This window comes from Rhipicephalus sanguineus, chromosome 5, assembly GCF_013339695.2.
Source record: "Rhipicephalus sanguineus isolate Rsan-2018 chromosome 5, BIME_Rsan_1.4, whole genome shotgun sequence".
Lineage (NCBI taxonomy): Eukaryota > Metazoa > Arthropoda > Arachnida > Ixodida > Ixodidae > Rhipicephalus > Rhipicephalus sanguineus.
Window position 1 is genome coordinate 2,462,551 of NC_051180.1, and position 20,298 is coordinate 2,482,848.

The 20,298-nt window shown below is 47.8% G+C and overlaps 1 protein-coding gene across 1 annotated transcript in view; it reads left to right on the forward strand.

Annotated features, from left to right (window-relative positions):
* Window positions 1-20,298, forward strand: part of LOC119393123 (galectin-3) — a 113,145-nt gene that overhangs the window by 13,437 nt on the left and 79,410 nt on the right. Inside the window, exon 2 of the mRNA XM_037659948.2 lies at window positions 16,208-16,564. Coding sequence (XP_037515876.1) covers window positions 16,208-16,564 — 357 coding nt within the window. The remainder of the gene's footprint in view (window positions 1-16,207; window positions 16,565-20,298) is intronic.

Consider the following 20,298-nt stretch of genomic DNA (forward strand, 5'->3'; position numbering starts at 1 on the left):
CCTGTGTTTACCTGTTTGTTGGTTTCGTGCGTCCTGCTTTATCTTTGAGCAGTGCATTTCAAGTGTCGAGCTGTGACGCATGATAGTTCGCGCTCGTCCTGTGTGTGTTCTTTTCGTGCGTCATTTGCGCTTGAGCGACACGCTGCAAATTTCGAGCTGCTTTCCGTTCTTCGCGTTACATTCTAATTTGTTGCTATCGCATTCATTGCTTCGCCGTTGCGGCGAAACTGTGACTTTTTTGACAAAATTGGCGCAAATGCGAGTGAGACCCATGATATGATCAAGACTGCTTATGCGAGTGATGTCATTGGTCGATAAAATATTTTTGAGTGGCAGAAATTGTTTCGGGAGGGAAGAGAGCAAGTTGAAGATAAGCAACTGTCGGGACGTCCTTCAACGGCGAAAAGTCACGACAATGCTCCGAGCCGCACCGCCTTTGCTGTCATGCACTTCCTCACCAAACATGACATCACGTAGCTTCCCCAGCCACCCTACTTCCGTGATGTCGCTCCCTCGGACTCCTTCCTCGTACCCCGACAGAAAACGGCCATGAAAGGACGGCACCACGACTCGCTCCAGGCCATTCAAGAGGCCATAATGAGGGAGCGGAAGAGCATTCCAGTGTCTGCGTTCCTGGGGTCCTTCAGTGACTAACAGAGTCTCTGGAAACGCTATGTTGATGCAGAAGGGAAATATTTTGAGAAACCATTAAGTCCATGTGTAGAAATCGTTAATCATTTTTTCATGTAGTCAAGAGTTCGACGAAAGTTCGTCTGGTCAGGTATCATGATGGGGATATAGATGGTCTCTGTGTTTTTCACCTTGACTTGGTCAGTGACTGAATCTACATCCCTATCATTTTTTTAATTCAGTCCTACTACTTTCCGGAGAGACCCATGTGTTTTGAGAAGGAAAATGTTCGAGGCCTTTTCGATGTGTCAGAACGGAGCCTCCTTCATATGTGGCCCATCTATAACACTCGGCTATAAGGAACTTTGGTTTCATAGAGGCTAATGTAATTGGTGTCCTTGTATTTTATATTTTTACACACGTTTTATTTTTAGGTTGCGTGACGCTTGGGCAGAGAGAACTGTTTGACGATGACCCACCTCTGTCTCTCTCTTGGCTTGGTATATGATTTGTGGAGGCACAGATGCTGGCAGTCGGCACTTGTCCATGTTCTTTGGGCGCTAACAATACTTTATGCGGTTTCACGTGTGTGATGAGGTGCGCTGACGCCACTGAGAGGACAATGAAGCGGCGCCGAAAACGCTCAAGCACGCGCACTGGAATAAAAGTGCTTCGCTCATCTTGAAGATACCTCCCTGCACGTGCTCGCGGGGCGCGAGCAAAAGAAGAAAAGAACAGGCCACGTCGGCCGATCAGACTGAGCCAGAAGCTCGAGCAGAGAAGACGCGTTGTCCTGGTCGGACGTCAGCGTTCGGGAGGCCAACATCTGTCGGAGGGACCTGGTCGAGCGTCAACGCCCGAAGGACCTCGCAACGACACGTCTTCTGCCCCGGCGCCCAGCGGACGCAGAGGAACCTGCGATATCCCGCCTGGCCCTTCTCATACAATACCCGCAATGCAGCCACGACCGCCAAGTCAAGGCCCGTAGCGTGAGCGCGGCGTTTCATCGAACTTTTTAACACGAAAGTGTTTTATGCCGGGGTCCACCAGAATTCAGTGACGTATTTCCGTCATGGAAATGACGTCAAAAAATATACACGATCAGATGGCAAAGAAAAAGAACGCCAGGCCTGCGCTGAAACCACAGCACAGTCACAGCGAAAGCTGGAAGTGCGGCGTTTCTAGAACCGGTTGTAAGCTCACTTATACAAGTACCCACTACGCCATAAATACAAGCAAGGTACCCACAATGCCATAAATCACAACTTTTGTGAAGTTGGGAAGCACCTACTAAACCATTATTCGTCATTCTGCGGCGAAGCGAGGCACCAGCTACACGTCTGTAAGGCATTGTGTGCACTTTGTTGAAGCGACGACTGATGACGATGAAGAATTATGGCTCAGCCCTTTGTAATGGATTGGAAGCTTTAAACGGCCCACCAGTTATGCAATTTGCATTTGGTGACGCCCGGTCGTTATTCCCCTCTCCCGCCATGCTGTATAACATACGTTGACGTGGGAGCGTGAGGGGGGGGGGGCGAAGAACTTTACTGAGACCCCGAGGAAATGGATCATGCGCTTATGGACTTCCTTGGCAACCAATACAAGTGCACTTGCGAGGAACCCACTACGCTATAAATCAATGTAATTTTTGAGAAGTAGGGAAGCAGGCACTATGCCATTTTTCGTCATTCTACGGAGAGCCGTGGTACCTGCTATACGCATGTGAGGCATTATGCGCTTTGTTGATGCTGCGCCTGATGACGATGAGGCATTATGGCGGAGCCCTTTGTAATGGGTTGGAAGCATTCAACAACCAACTCGTTGCGCAATTCGCATTGTGTGGCGCCTGGTTACAGAATTCGCGTTGTGCGACGCTTGGTGCTCATTTTACTCTTCTACCACGCTATATTGCATATGTTAATGTGGTTCCTTGCCGACATGAAACGCCGCTCTTCCAGCTTTCGCTGTGACTGTGCTGCGCTTTCAGCGCAGGCCTGGCGTTTTTTTTTTTTTTTGCAAAGCAGTTTCAAGTACAGGCTTGGCGCACAGGTTGAATGCTGGGCTCCCACGCAGAGGGCCCAGGTTCGAACCTCGTTCCATCCTGGAATTTTTTAGGGGCGTAGCTCCTCTTTGTCTAACCTTGTCACGTCTCCGTTGTCCGGCGTATCTCCCGGCAGCCGGCAGTATCTGTCCGGTGGTGGTGCTGGTGGTGGTGTGCGGCGTGACCACCCTTACTGCGCGTGCGCATGCCCTCTCCCCTTTCCCTCTCCACTCACCCTCTCCCCTTCCCCTCTCCCAAAACCAGTCTTAAAAAAAACGCCAGGCCTGCGCTGAAACCGCAGCACAGACACAGCGAAAGCTGGAAGAGCGGCGTTTCTAGAGCCCGTTAAGCTCTCTTGGGGCTACAATACAAGTACACTAGAAAGGTACCCACTACGCCATAAATCACAATTTTTGTGAAGCTGGGAAGCACCTACTCAGCCATTATTCGTCATTCTGCGGAGAAGCGAGGCACCAGCTACACGTCGGTAAGGCATTATGTGCACTTTGTTGACGCGGCTACTGATGACGATGAAGAATTAAGGCTCAGCCCTTGGTTACGGGTTGGAATCTTTAAACGGCCCACCAGCTATGTAATTTGCATTGGGTGACGCCCGGTCGTTATTTCCCTCTCCCGTCATGCTGTATAACATAGGGTGACGTGAGAGAGAGACGGGGGGGGCGAAGACCTTTACTGAGACCCCAAGGAAATGGATCATGCGCTTATGGGCTTCCTTGGCAACCAATACAAGTGCACTTGCGAGGAACCCACTACGCTATAAATCATTGTAATTTTACTGAGACCCCGAGGAAGTGGATCATGCGCTTATGAGCTTCCTTGGCAACCAATACAAGTGCACTTGCGAGGAACCCACTACGCTATAAATCATTGTAATTTTTGAGATGTAGGGCAGCAGGCACTGTGCCATTTTTCGTCATTCTACGGAGAGCGTTGGTACCTGCTATACGCATGTAAGGCATTATGCGCACTTTGTTGATGCTGTGCCTGATGACGATGAAGAATTATGGCAGAGTCCTTTGTAATGGGTTGGAAGCATTCAACAACCTACTCGTTGCGCAATTCGCATTGTGTGACGCCTGTTTACAGAATTCGCGTTGTGCGACGCTTGGTGCTTATTTTACTCTTCTACCACGCTATATTGCATATGCTAATGTGGTTCCTTCCCGACATGAAGCCTGTATAGGGCCTTTTTGCAAAGCCGTGTGAAGCACCGGCATGGCTCAGAGGTTGAATACTGGACTCCCACGCAGAGGGCCCAGGTTCGAACCTCGTTCCATCCTGGAATTTTTTTCTTATTTCGTTTTTTTTTTCTTATTTCGAGCGATACTGGTTACGGACACCGGTGGCGGCGGCGGTGGCGGCGGACAACTACGGCGCCAAAAACGGCCGGTGAAATGATCTCATAACAGCTTTCGCTGTAAAACGGAGGGGGCGTGCACACATGAAGGCTCCCTAAAGACAATGCGCTGCGACAGTACGTGATATGTATCGCCCTCTCCTCTCCTACGCTTCCCCCTCTTTCTCCTCTCCTACGGCACCCCCCCCCCCAATCTTGCCTCGCGGCGCAGCGGCACCGACGCAGGCAGCGTCGCGAGGCAGCGTCGCGGCAGCGTCTTGTTTGAAAAAACCGACTGCTCCTCTGCACAACCGTTCACTGACCACCCCGTATATATAGGCACTGGATTTTGACCTCCAAGGTAGTGCGTGTGTGCGATTTCTCCTGTGCGTGATTAAACAATGAAAATTCACAGCGTACATGTAAAATTAAATGAGCTGCAAGTCGTCATAACTCTCATCGAACCTTTAGTATAAACGCGCCCGATCTCACGTCGGTGATGATGTACTGGGCAGAATTCACGGAAGATTCACGGTTTACCGATGAACCTCCGCAGCTTCGCCCACTCATCATCATTCACTCCGTGGATATGCTGTGATTTTTAGGGGCGAAGCTCCTTAAGGCGGCACCCGTTCGTCCCTCGTAGTCGTAGTCGTAGTAGTCGTAGTGCGTAACCAGTCTTACGCTTTGACCTCCAAGGTGGTGCCGGTGGGAGACTTTTCCTGTGCGTTGTTGAACAATAAAAAATTCGCAGCGTGCGCGTTAACTAAAAGCCGAATTCTTCTATCTCTCATTCCCCATTAGCAGCCATCGGCATGTTCCAGTAGGAAACGTTAGTAGAAGTAGAAGTGTAAGTGTTAGCTAAAAGCCGACTTCTTCTGCCTCTCATTCCCATTAGCAGCCATTGTTTACCTCCAAGGTAATGCCTGGTGAGATTTCTCCTGTGCGTGATTAAACAATAAAAATTTTGTTCAAAACGCCGTTGATTGATGAAGTAAACCAACGAAAGACGCCAGATGTTTTGTAAAAGCAAAACGAAAGAACGCCAGATGTTTCTAAAGCAAAACGAAAAGACGCCAGCTGCTTAACGAAAGACGCCAGATGTTTTCTAAAGCAATGGTTTTCTAAACAATGAAAATTCACAGCGTACATGTAAAATTAAAGTGAGCTGCAAGTCGTCATAACTCATCGAACCTTTAGTATAAACGAGCCCGATCTCACGTCGGTGATGATGTACTGGGCAGAATTCACGGAATATTCACGGTTTACCGATGAACCTCCGCAGCTTCGCCCACTCATCATCATTCACTCCGTGGATATGCTGTGATTTGTTTTCTTGTTTCGTTCTTTTTTTCTTATTTCGAGCGATAGCGGTTACGGACACCGGCGGCGGCGGCGGACAACTACGGCGCAAAAGACGGCCGCTGAAATGATCTCATAACAGCTTTCGCTGTAAAAAGTTCCATCAACGGGCATCGAACCCACGACTGCTCAGGCCGCAACAACAGATGCCGGGCACGCTATCCACTGCGCCACGGTCACAGACTCTGGGAGCTTTACAAACGCACCTTTTATATTACCACTTTCCCATTCGGCGGGGTGGTGGTGCCCTTTGGGAGCGGTAATGTAATTCGTCATTACTGTGGCCTCCGCGATTAACACCTGCAACGCGTCACACGTCCGTCCCATTCGGCGCGTTTTCAATAGAAGTTCAATTTTGTCAATGCCTTAACACACCGCGAGGTGGCGATCATAGCCCAAGCGTTCTAAAAGCGTCGGCGTCGCTCATAGCATCACGCTCATCCAAACCAAAAATAGCTCTGCGATGCGCGCGCCTCACCTGGCTGTAACACCGCGTTCCCCGCTCTCGCGCTTGCCCCGAAAAAAATCGCGGCTGGGCTACCTGGGCGGCACGACGCCCTTCGCGTTTTCCTCTGGTCCGGCCGTGGTGTTCAATCACATTTTAACATGCCGCGGGATGGCGACCAAGTTCTGCGTCCAATATGCGACGTTCTTCTGGCTATCACGCCTCATTCTCTGATTACGCTTTCAGCGTTAACTACTACAGCTACCACAACGTTTGTTTATTCATTCAACATGGACGTTAGTCGTCGCGATGGGGATGCACCACCAATCATCACAGTGGGTGTATCCACGTTAAACGGTGCTATAGGTGCCAGACATCAATATATAATATATAGTAATGTCGAAATTTGGGCGAGTTGGTGATAGTTCATGATTATATATGAAGCAGCGCACGACGACAGGCACAAAAGGAACGAAAGGGACACCGCTGCACTCTCAACTAGTTTATTTCGCAGAAAAACATGGTTAATATACAACAAGACGGTGTACCACGTGCCACAATGACGTTCAAGCTACATCATATTTTCTAAAAAGAACACTTCGCAATCGCCCAAAGTTATCGATGCTTGGCTAATGCAGTAATCTTTTCTTTTTGCGATGTGGAAGGCCTCGATCACTTCCCTGGTCACCTTATCTCTGTGACTGGAAAGTATTTCAGTCTCAGAGAACAGCGGGGAGCAGCCACACTCCGAACAATGCCGCCTTATGTGTGAGTAAGCATTATTAGCTAATGCTCTCTTGTGCTCCGTCAACCTTGTATATATGCAACGGCCAGTTTGGTCGATGTACATCTTCCCGCATGACATGAGCAAACAGTATACTACTGCAGTCTTGCACTCAACAAACGAAAAAACGTGCTTGACAGAGCACCGAAAACTATCCTTTTTTGTTGATCGCCTCCTATCCAGCCTGGCGCAGATTTTTCCTAGTCTGTTAGGAGCAGAAAAAACAACATGTATTCCATATCGGCTGCCTACATTTTTCAGATTATGCGATAAACTGTGTGCATAGGGTATTGAGACACATTTCTTTTTCTTTTCTTCAGATCAGAGAAGCCCCTACTTAACTACTCTTCCGGGCATTCAAAGACCGTTAAGAACGGCATAGCCTACTCATGCCTCCGTGCTGCCTTGGCAAAATCTTGTCCCCACAAAATTAATGATAGCTTCAATAGACAAGTAGATAGATTGGCTAGTGCGGGTTACGAAGAACATGTTCTGCGCAGATCAGCACAGAAGTTGGTTCGTCATGTGCGCAGTGGGTGTCTATGGAGCAGCCTCAAAAAGATAGGAATTCTGAAGAAAAGAAAAAGAAATGTGTCTCAATACCCTATGCACACAGTTTATCGCATAATCTGAAAAATGTAGGCAGCCGATATGGAATACATGTTGTTTTTTCTGCTCCTAACAGACTAGGAAAAATCTGCGCCAGGCTGGATAGGAGGCGATCAACAAAAAAGGATAGTTTTCGGTGCTCTGTCAAGCACGTTTTTTCGTTTGTTGAGTGCAGGACTGCAGTAGTATACTGTTTGCTCATGTCATGCGGGAAGATGTACATCGACCAAACTGGCCGTTGCATATATACAAGGTTGACGGAGCACAAGAAAGCATTAGCTAATAATGCTTACTCACACATAAGGCGGCATTGTTCGGAGTGTGGCTGCTCCCCGCTGTTCTCTGAGACTGAAATACTTTCCAGTCACATAGATAAGGTGACCAGGGAAGTGATCGAGGCCTTCCACATCGCAAAAAGAAAAGATTACTGCATTAGCCAAGCATCGATAACTTTGAGCGATTGCGAAGTGTGCTTTTTAGAAAATATGATGTAGCTTGAACGTCATTGTGGCACGTGGTACACCGTCTTGTTGTATATTAACCATGTTTTTCCAAGGTAAATGTAAATGGTAGCGAAGCTTCCATAGAAGCCCATACGTTCAGAAAATGGCTGCTCATCAGCTGCTCATGGGGCAGCTTAGCGCCATCTGTGTGAGGAGGGAACACTTCCGGCGGAACAAAAAATAAAGCGGATGTGACGCAGTATCCGGTAAAAAAGTGACGTCATTTTGTTGGCACTAGCGCGAAATTTGACCTCAAAATATTTTTCTTAGGCCCCTGATCGCTAAGGACTCGCGCTACGGCGAGCCGGCAAGCCCTTGGCGAATGCGCTTGAAGCCAACGCTAGCTAAACTAATATCGACCCGTGACTAAACAGCGGTGTTTAAGTGTACCGTCGTGCAATTCGCCTTGGTTTTACCAGGAAACTTTATTCTCTGAGCTTTTATTCTGCGTTCGTGTCATCTTCCACAGCGTGAATAAAGTAGGCAACAGCGTACCTCTCATGTTTGCAGCGTTGCTTATTTGCTTCGCACATGTGCAGGGGACGTAAAGAGCGCATTGCATATGTGCTTCAGTTCTAACGAGAAGAAATGACGCCTGGTCACGCCGAAATAATGATATTTCAGTTTTATTCAATGATCACAACGTAATTTCACATACCCTACACAATGAGTAACAAATGTCATAATAAGTACAAAAAAGATCGTACACTACGTGCACTACATTTTGCCTTTTGTTCCGATAAATTAACCTTACGTGTAACGTATCAAGACATGCTAATTGTAGTGATTGTAGCGCGACAGATAACTTAGTGATCTGCTCACCGATAACAGGAAATATAGTAGGCGCCGCGTGTTCACGAAGGAAACCGGGCAGCAAGAATACTGATCTATGAAAATCCAGCAAGCACACTACTCCGAACCGTTGCCCCGGTGTCTTATCTAGAAGAGAGGGCTCGCCAGGCTTACGCGTGTTGCTATTGCATCCTTGGAACACCACATCGTTTCCGCGAGTACCGAGGAAAGCGTTCGGCGTGAAATGTTAGCCGCCTCGTGCTGTTGTCCGTTGAACACTGTAGCCAACACGTTCACCAACGATGAAACGCACCTCGCAACTTCGCGCACACCAAAATCAAATTCTCACCACAATAATTCACAGAACGCATGCAAGTGCGAAACACCAGAACACCTGAGGGGGCGTGTCGCCGCAGACGAAGAAGACCTTGGACTGCGTCGCAGAGCAATGGCATGTGTCATTCTTTAGAGGGCGCTAATAAGAAGATTTTTGATAATGCATATACATTTTCATGAATTCTTTGTACACTGGATCTAAATAAATGTTATTCTGAAATAAATCTCGGTCATAAAATATAAATATTATTTTGTTGTTGAATGAAATTAGGTTTTTTGTTATTAGTGTTTGTTCCCACCACACCTAGTCGCGCTTCAATCGCTACTCCCATAACTCCCCATGCTGATGTCGCTGACAATAGGATCTGAACCGCTTTTCGCCCGAAGCTTCGCGACCTATTTGGATAGACCTTGGTTTTTCTGCGAAATAAACTAGTTGAGAGTGCAGCGGTGTCCCTTTCGTTCCTTTTGTGCCTGTCGTCGTGCGCTGCTTCATATATAATCATGATGTATTGTATAAACGTTCCTATATCAATGTACAGTAAACATTCAGTTACTTCTGTAAGGGCACGCTTTACTTTCGTGTTATTCCGATTCCTATGACGGAGGGATCCATCATCTATTTTTCTAAAGATGCTCCGCGTGTTTATTGTCTTGCTGTGCTTTGTGTTTGTGTTGTTTGTGTATTTTCATATCAGAATATATGTTTGTGAGCTGTGCCAGCTGCGTCCTCTTCCTTGCGGCCCTCACAAGCGTCTCTGACACCAAACAATAAACCTGCTCCCCGAACCCACATCGTAAGAACGTGCCATAACCACGACGTGATTATCAGGGACGGCGTAGTGGGGGACTACGCAATAATTTCGACCATATGGGTTTAATGACGTGCACACGAAGATAAGTACAAAGGTGTCCTTCGCATTTCGGCCCTGTCGAAATGGGACCGGCGTGGCCGAGAACCGATCCCGCGTTCTTGAGCTTTTAAGGTGCTATATACAATGAATTCTTCATAAGCTTTGTGGGGGCGCTGGCGGCGGCCACGGAAACAGAAGAAAGCCTCGAGCGCGCTCGGGCTTGGTGCGCTCGCGCTCGGCGGAACTGCGGGCTGTCAGGGCCTGGAGCTTGGCCATTAAAGGTTGTTTCTCCTCTGGCTCCGCCTGGCTCCTTGCGCTTCTCCCACAATGGCGCCCAACGTGATCCCCCCGGTAACCTTGGATCCCGAGTGGGTACGACTGCTTGAGATACTCAAACGGCTCGACACGACGACCGTAGCTTTGCTCGAGGCCACGGAGGTTCCGACCGGTGGGCTGCAGCCGACGGGGCCACTACGCACGCCGGCGCCTGGTGACGACCAGAGGGTGCAAGACGAGAACCGCTACAGCGCTGCTGATGGAAATGCCATGCCTGTGAGGAGAACGTCGAGAATGTGAATGTGCGTCGAGTGATTGCACTGGGCTTGGCAGCACCGTCCGGAGCACTATGATAAACTACGTGCTCTTCGTTCTACAGGTATTCCTCAGACTTCACAGAACTGAATGCTCTTCCCTGCTGGATTGATGTGGTCATTCCGTCACAGCGCCTACGACATCAAGTAACCGACAACACGTGCAAGTTGGGACGACGCTGCCATCGCTATCAGCATGGCAGAACGGACCCCATTATGGTGAAACGCTTCCCACGTCATGTCCGGAGAACCCTTTCGGTGCACCAGCGACCCCTGGCACGTGAGCGGGACAGCATAAAAGGCCCAACAGGATCCGCGCGCGCTTCACTGGGCTTGGCAGCACCGTCCGGAGCACCATGATAAACTACGTCTTCTTCGTTTTACAGGTTGCTGATAAATGGTCCCTTGTTGAATGCACTAAATCTAGTCATGTTGGTCTAGTTGTGCTGCCAAGCCCACAGCACATGTTGTTTTACTACCAAGAGTGTGTTCGCGTGATATTTTTGTTATTGCAACTGAGTGGTGACATTTAGGAAAACCCAGGTCCTGACAAAATAGACCAAATACTAAAAGCCGTCACTGAAATTAAGACATCGCATTCAGCTCTTGAATCGGGTCTCAAAGATGTCCAGCTAAGGCTTTCGCAGATTGAGTGTACGCTTACGTCATTAAAGCAATGTCAGGAGAAGGTCGAAAAATGCGAAGAAACCGTATCGGCCATGCGCAGGGAATTCACTGAAATGCACAACAAAATTGAAGGCCTTGAAAATAGAAGCCGCCGAAACAATATAGTTATCTACGGTCTTAAGGAAACAGAACAAAAACCAGAAGCGGTGGAACAACTGGTGACGCGAGGAATATTTTTCGAAATGTTGGGCATCGAAGTGAAATCTGTTGAGCGCGTACACAGACTCGGTTTTAAGAAGCCTAACCGCGACCGACCGGTAATACTGCGCTTCTATGATTTCACAGAAAAAATGGTACTACGTAACTGTTATAAACTAAAAAATACAGCGATATCTATATCTGAAGATTACTCAGTCTGTTCGTGAAACTCGGAAGAAGCTGTGGCAGGCGTCTGCGCTGAATCGCAGTAACGGAGATAAGGTGAAACTAGTTTACGACAAGCTGAAAATCAACGAAGAATACTTTACATGAAATGAGACAGAAAACGATATGGTAGCTGTGAAACATGCTCTTCCCCATGATCGCAAGAAGGCAAGCACTTCTCGAACGTGACAACAAACAAAAGACCCATTCACGCTGTTGTGTTTTAATGCCAGAAGTATTGTAAACAAAATACAGCAGTTTGAAGAACTGTTGCTATTTTACGGACCTGATGTAGTAGTCATTACGGAAACGTGGCTAAACCCCGACATTCACGACTCAGAGATAGTGCCGTCAGCATACGCACTGTTTCGTACAGATCGAGATGGCCGTGGTGGGGGCGTAGCCATCGCCATTAAACGAAACCTGTCTTTTCAAAAAGAAAGCGGTATTGCTGGTCACGAAAGTGTGTGGTGTAGGGTCCTGATTAATACCGTTCCTGTGTTGATTGGTGGTGTATACCGGTGTCCGGGTGCCCCTGACGAATATCTTGTAAAGCTACAGAACTTTCTTCACGGCTGTGTGAACGAGCGAACGAAAGTGATACTTACTGAAGTTTTTAATATGCCAGAATAAATTGGGGCACTTTTGCCAGCGGAAACGCTGCTGTTAAAGGTTGAGACATACTTTTTGATATAATGTTCAGTTTCTCGTTGACACAGCTTGTGATGGAACCGACTCGCATCCATGGGTCGACATGTTCAGTGCTCGACCTTGCGTTTGTGTCTGGCTTCTTAGCACCACAAATAAGTATTGAAGAGGGAATCTCTGACCACAAGCTCATTCTATTAACATTTCATGGCATGGGTAGCCGCGTATCGCATGCTACGACGTGCATATCAGTTAAAGATTACTGCAGAGCGAACGACGAAAGCGTTATAGACTTCTTAGAAGCATTACAAGACGATTTCTTTAAAACGTCATCGGGTGTTGTTTATCTATGGCACAAACTAAAATCTGGAATCTCACATTGTGAATCAACCTTTATACCCACTAAGCCAAAGAGAACTAAACGTAAAACGCCATGGATTACGAGAAGCATAATTCACCTAAAAAGAAGAGTACAACGAATCTGCAGACAAAAAAAAAAACAAATCCTTTGCGTTCAACGAGCTTTCGCGCCAGTTAAAAACGGAAATAAAGACTGCTAGAGACAACTTTTTCTCAAACATTTTAACTGATTTTATGGTAAACCAACCGCGTAAATTTTGGAAGTACTTATCTAAACCAGAAAGCTCTGTGACTAACATGGAAATATCGGGTAGTATCGTTGAAGACGCGCGGACTATTGCAGATGCCTTTAACACTTACTTCCAGTCAGATTTTACACGTACGCAGCCTTCGTATTTAGCATTGTCTAACGACGAAGGCCACATGCCAGAGGTAACAATATCAGAATCTGGTATACTCAACCTGCTTCTTCAACTTGAGGCCAAAAAGTCGCAAGGCTCGGATGAAATTTCTAATGCATTTCTCAAACGCTATGCTGCTCAGTTATCCCCTTTCCTGCCAAGGGTATTTTCTTTGTCGTTAGAAACAGCGGTGCTTCCTAGTGACTGGTTGTGTGCGAAAGTGGTTCCTATCCATAAAAGCGGGAACAAACAACTGATAAACACCTACAGGCCAATATCACTGACAAGCACATCTCGTAAATTAATGGAGCATATCATAAATAAAGCACTGATGAACTACCTGGAGGACAATAACCTGCTTTACCGCAACCAACACGGTTTTCGAAGGAAGCTTTCGACCACTACACAACTTTTAGAAATTACTCATGATTTTGTCGCAGCTATTAATTCTAGAAAACAGGTAGATGCGATATTTATTGATTTCTCCAAGGCATTCGACCGCGTCCTGCACTCGTTGCTCATACAAAAACTTGAATCACTTGGCGTTAACTCGAAAATAGTCTCTTGGATTGCTGCTTATCTCTCCAATCGTGCCCAGTATGTCTCCTTTAACAATGCTGAGTCTAACCGCGCCGGCGTGTTTTCTGGAGTTCCCCAGGGATCCGTACTGGGACCAACACTCTTTCTCATCTACATCAATGACATTTACACGTCTATGGAACCAGGTATTACAATGAGGCTCTTTGCAGACGACTGCGTCATATACTCTCCTACTAGCGCAACAGAGGACCAGGTAAAGCTCGACAAATCTTTAGAGAATATTGGAAAATGGTGTGAAAACATGGTATGCAAGTTAATACAGATAAAACTATGTGTATTACAATTACCTATAGAAAGACACCACTCCACTTCAAATACACTCTCTGGGGCAGACATCAAACACGTCAATACCGTAAAGTACTTGAGGGTCACAATAACGCAGTCTTTAAAGTGGGACGTTCATATTGATCAGATTTCTGCACGAACATTCAAGCAACTAGGCTTTTTAAGGCGCAAACTGACTGGCACTTCTCCTCAGGTTGAACTGACAGCATACAAAACACTGGTTAGACCCATCTTAGAATACGCAGCAATAGTTTGGAACCCGCACCAAAAGAACATGACTGACGTATTAGAAAAAATTCAAAATAGGGCTCTTAGATTCGTTTATTCAAAGTATGCCAGGCAGGAAAGTGTCTCCGCGCTGCGTTTGCAAGCACGTGTCGCAACTCTCGCTAGCCGACGACAGCTGGCTTGTCTGAAGTTTCTTTTCCTTCTTTCGAACAACTCAGTAAATATAAATAATGACACGTACCTAAAAGCTCCGAACCGTCACTCTAGAAGGACTAACAATGAGAAATGCGTACGCCCATTCTTGTCACGTTGTCACACGTTTAAGTATTCTTTTTTTCCCGCAGTTATAGAGTTGTGGAATGACCTCCCGAATGACGTCGTCAGTCTCAATCACTTGATTCATTTTTGTCGCTGCTGGAATCTCATTTAGAGGCATTGAAATAAATTGACTGGTATCGGTGCGCAAATAAACACACACTGTATCGCACATGTACTTGCACATTGTTACATGTGTTAACAGTTCTCACATGTACGTATTTCATGTTACTTGTTCCTAGGGCATAACCTTGTTATTGCTAGGTTCTTATTTATCTTGAACATGTATGCTAGTTTTTTTTGTTTTTTTTTTCGTTTTGCACCCTTGAAATACTTATATGCATGGTTCATCTATTACTTTTTCTTTGGTGTTGTCACTGTTATGGTTACATTGTACTGCGGATTTTCCCTTTTTGTTTTTTCCTGATATGAGGTCCACTTTATTTTGTATGCCCTCTCCTGTATAGGTCTGAAAAGGCCCACAGTATTGAATAAATAAATAAATAAATGTGGACGGCGCTACTGACGCGAAGAATATATGCAGCCAGGCATCACTAGACGATGACGACGAGGGCACTGGGAACGTGAGTGACGAGGAATATGTGGGAATCGCTCGAGGAGATCCTTGAGGACGAGGTTAGAGACTGCCAGGAAGACGAAGAGGCCGGTGAATCTTAGCAATGCGGAGGGCAGGTGAATACGGCGCTGAAAACTGGGAAGGGTCAGCTGACGACAACGCAGAGGACAAAGAAGACAATACCGCGCAAAACGCAGGCGTCAGCGACGTGAAAGCCTCAGAAACGGAACGTGGCCCGAGGTAAGACGTCGAGAAAGATGGAGGTGAGGAAGAGGTAGAGAAAGAAAAGAACGAGGCGGGCTGTGAGGAGAAGGACGCAGGTGTTGAAGAATGTGGGCTGGTTGAAGAAGTCGAGGGCGACAATTTCCTGGTGGAGCGAGATGAGAACGGCGAGTGGCTGGCAAATCAAGAAAATCGATCGCACTGAAAAAAGTGACGACGCTGAAGGCCATCGCTTCGGCTGCCTCCTCCAGGCGACGCAGGACTCATCAAGCGCTCCTCGAAGTCGCCGACCGTGGCGCGAACCTCGAGGAACGACTCTCCTGGCCGCCAAGCAAGGACAGCCACTAAGGGTTTTCGGCGAGGACGAGAAGGTTGACGTCGTGGAAACTGCCGCCATGGTGGCGTCCGTGACGGAGGGCTCAACGTGTGTACGGTATGTGCCCCGCCGAGGGCAAGGCTAGTGGGACACGAAATCCTTCGCTTCCGGGAGTAGACGGCCGATCACACCCCCGCGCACACCCCTTTCTTCAGAGGAGGAGGGGATAGTGCGGGGTACTGGCGGCGGCCAGGGAAGCGGAGAGCGAGAAGAACAAAACCTGGGACGCGCTCGGACATTGGGCAGTCGGGTTCGGGAGCTTGGTCATTAAACGTGGTTTCTCCTCTGTCTCCGCCTGGCTCCTTGCGTCCCTCCCACAGGTTTCATTGTCATTTTGCTCCCGTGGAAATGACACACAAGTGCATCGCATCTAGATTCACTGCCAGGAGGTGGAGTTGACACAAACAGCTAGGGAGGTCTTTGAAGCCATTATTATCAGACAAAGGGGCGAGGAGTGTATAAGCGTGCCATCTCTGGAATTACTAGATGGGAAATCTGCTACCTAACTTCACTTATCATAGACAATAATTACTGATCTGTGCTTGTTTTCTTAACAACCTTGCAGCACCAATATTTTTTTCGACAGCTAGCCCTAATGAGCATACAGAACGAATTTTTAATGCCCGAGGAAAATGTCTGCCATTCGTGCAAGCGACAAACGTGAATTGCGGCTAGTGGCCCAAATGGTGCGAGTATTCAGCGATTATACCACCGCTGCCCTGCCTGTGCGTACCTAAAATGGAAGGGCGCAGTATTAACGAGCCACCTCGTTTTTGTGCAATACTTGTAATGCGAAGCAGGCATGTGCGTCACGCTGCACATATTGTGTGTTCCCGCAGTTCCTGCTTGCTATCGCAACCACAGCCTCTGGGACTCTGCACTGCCACCTGTTGAAGAGCGGTGGCGGCGCTGCAGGAAGGCCCTTCTTAGGCACTAGCCTTCCAGGCGGCTTCAAGGGTGGCCTCGGAGGTGGTGGCTACTCTGGCTTCCGCAGTGATTTCCAGAGTGGCGGCTTTGCACCTGCTGGATTCGTGCCAGGCCCAGGAGGTTTTGGAGTGGGTCCTGCTGTAGCAGGAGGATTTAGCCCAGGGGCGCCTGCTGGCTTTGGTCCTTCCCTACCTATTCCACTGACATTATCCAGGCCACCAGCGGTCACATTCATCCCAGGAGGGCAGACAAAGGTCATTCTCGTAAAGGTAAGGCTAGCCTCCTGGGGAACTCACACTGGGCCTTTAGTGTACCTGGTACTGAATATGCAACAGGATAAGTGTGGTGCTTTGAGCTTTTCAAAGGGTGCGTGAGTGTGCCTGTCGCCAATGCAGAATTCTCTCTAAGAAGTGCTTTGCAAAATACGAGCTCCGCAGCTTTAATGTCTATAGAAGGAACCCTCGCAGTTGTGCTTGAAAAAACTTGGAGGTTGCTTGAGCTTCGCCCTAAAGAGTATGATAGCGTAATTGAGTCCCGTGCGCATCGCCTTCAACCGTGCCACTAGGACACAAAGGTTTGTGCGGGTAACAGTGGCCGTTCCAAACTTTCCTAGAATGCCTATTGCAAGTGTACTTGCGAAGTGCCCACTACGCCGTAATTCTTCCTTTTGCAAATTGCCGAAGTACGCCCTAGGCCTCCGTAAGGTGCCTCGCAACCAGCGCAGCTGCACACTTTGTAATAGGCGGGCAGCTTTAAAGCACCCACTCTTTGCGCAATTTACATGTTTTGATGCTTGGTGTGATTCTACGATTCTGCCGAGCCATATTACATGCGTTAAAGCAGTTTCAAGCACTGGCGTGGCTCCGTGGTACCTGCTTGTCACGCAGAACACCTGGGTTTGATTCTCACTCGAACCAAAGATTTGTATTGTTTGTTTATTTGCAACTATCACAAATTTTGGCTCAAGGACAACGCCGATTTTTCGCTCATAAGCAAAGACTCCACTGCCGACGCCGGAAGCTCTGCGAAACGAGCTAGGCCAACTTCGATCATTTTTCGAGGTCAATGGATTTCAATAAAGTTCGCTGGGTCCGTTCCTTTTCACGCTCCCGTCATATATGCCAAATTACAGGCAGGAGAGATATGCACATTCATTACAAATTAATTTTAATAATTGCCCTGACTCTTCACCTTCCTTCCCAGAATTATCGGCAACATTGTGATAGTGACGTCATTTTGACAGACCGGAAGTGACGGAACCGAAGTGCCACTACAGCGTCTGCTTTCCACAAGGAACAATTGTGTGCGTTTAGCCAGCACTTCGTTGGCTGCGCGTGCGAATTTCAGTTCCTTGTGGGCGTGCGTGCGATGAGTCGCAAGTGGTGTTGCGTTGTGGGCTGCACACGATTCCCCGTATAATTAACTTGACAAAGTGAGGTAGTGGGCTAGTTGGTTGTTCGTGATTGCAAAAACTGCGCTACAGTTACTGCGAAACACGAAGTTAGGGGGAGACACGAAACGAAACGAAGTGGACACTAAGGCGCTTGTGCTTGTAGTGTCCACTTCGTTTCGTTTCGTGTCTCCCCCCTAACTTCGTATTTCGCAGTAATTGTAGCGCAGTTTTTGTAATCATTCACTTGACAGTCACGAAACGCTCGCACCTAACGATTACCCCGCGTCTTTATATTGGAGTGTTTAGCTAGCAGAACCGGCTTACCACACGGAAAGTGCGTTTATACGGTACCAGTTGAAGAGTGCACATGCGTGAACATTTCCGTACGGAAACACTTTCTGTAACGTATACAGTGTGCACCGTGACCGGACCTATCGGTATACGGTGAGCTGCGTGTCATGCGAAAGGTGGCCCGTACTTGGCTAAATATTAAATTTATTCGGCCCTATCAAAGCGATGTTGAACGCCGCTACGGCCGAACTTATGCACTCTTCCCGTAGCAATATTAAAAAGCTTTAGTTAGTCCACAAACTTCTCAGCGATAGCATTTTACCCGGTCGCGGCACCACAAACTCGAGCCGCTTGTACAGGTGACGCCATCTGGCGGTGGAATACGCAGCCAGGCAAGCAAATAACTAAATAGGTGTGTTCTACTTCATCGAAGAGGAATGGCGATGTTAGTTGGCCTCCGAATGCGTCCGAATCGCGGCTGTCATTTTCCGACAGCTCCGAGGAGCTTGTACACGTAGCACGGTCATTCACAGACATGGTACAGCTGTTGCGACGGGGTCACCTTCCCCTGAGCGTCTGCTCTTCGCCGCTTTCGCAGCTTTCATACTACTCGCTGGTGGGACCGCCATGCCTTCCACGATTTTCTGTTCTTACCGACATATACGCCACGCGAAAACAGTACTGCTCGGTTGAGTTTCGGTTTCAGTGTCGGGCTTTTTAGGAGCGAAGCTCCTTAGGCCCGCGCTCCTCCGCGCCGTCGAAGCTCCCTTCTCCTAAGCATCGCTTTAGGTTTCAGTGGCTGGTGATTTAAGAGGAAATGTTGAAGCCTCGAGCGGTTTGGTTCTAGCGCACCAGAAATTCAAGGTTAAAAGAAATCAGCTCTGTGCACAACTGGCAATAATGGTCGTCCTCACTATCGCCAACTTTATCGTGGAATGTGAAATGACAACCATCATCCTAGCGCACTACGGGCGCTTTCTCGAAGGTAGCAGTAGCAGATGGTCTTTCCATCCGGCGACGGCGCAAAAGGACAATAAAACGCTGCGCGCGCCGAACGCGCGCGGCGTTCCGTCGCCGCCGTCGAAGGTCCCCGCCGCATCACCGCTCGCGCCCCTCTCCCACATGTCTCCCTCTCCCTGCGCTGCGCGCGCCGCGCATTCACTCGCTCAGTCGTTCCCGCCACCGAGCGCAGCAGATGCTCTCCCCATCCACTCCCCACCCTACCGCCTTCACGAGAGCCAGCAGCGAGATCAGGCGCACAGTCGTTTGCGTCCCATTTCTAAGGAGCTTCGCTCATCGGTTTCATTCGTACACGGAACTGCTAGTATTTAAATGCGAAGCATTTCTTAGCGAAATTCTGGGACTTTCAGCGTATCTATCTATCTATCTATCTATCTATCTATCTATCTATCTATCTATCTATCTATCTATCTATCTATCTATCTATCTATCTATCTATCTATCTATCTATCTATCTATCTATCTATCTAGCCGCCTACGACTTTGTCCTCTCCAGGCCCTTTCACTAATGTGATCTATACCAAAAGTAGTATGGCATAACAACTGTATGACTAACGTAAGTGACAGGTCATGACTTCAGAATCATGGCATGCATATCCTGAACGGCATGATTTAGATGCTACGGTGTTGGTGTTCTTGCGGCAATTTCGTTAGCTTGATATACAACAGAATCGGTATGGCGCGACAAGAGTGTATGACAAACATAAATCACAGGTCCTGTCGTGCAAATAATGACACGCATGTCATGTACAGCATGATTTACATGACATGGTCTCGGGGCGCTCGCAGCCGTTTAATCAGATGGGTATATACCAAAATTCGTACGACGAGACATTTCTGTATAGCGAACATAAATGACAGGTGGTAACATGAAAATCATGACATGCATGTCACGTACGTCATGACATACATGCCCCGCTCATGGTGCGCTTGCGGCCGTTTGGCTATCTTGACATGTTTTAATTTGGCATTGCATGAGGTGACTGTATGAAGAACATAAATCACAGGTGGTAACATGAAAATGATGGCATACATGCCATGTAAGGAGAATCTGTTCTGGGCCTGTTGGTACATACTTGAAGAAACGAAAAAACCAGCTTACGGACGCGTACACAAGAGGAGAAGACGACAGACACTCGCTGGAACTAGCAACAGGTTTTAATGAAATCATCACACATAACGTTCCCAGGAAAGTCAAGCGCGCATGCGTCCAACATGAAACACGTGTGATTCACAAAAAAGAAGAAAGTATGACATCAGTAGCCACTTTTTTCTAAGTAAACAATCTCTTTCTTTGAT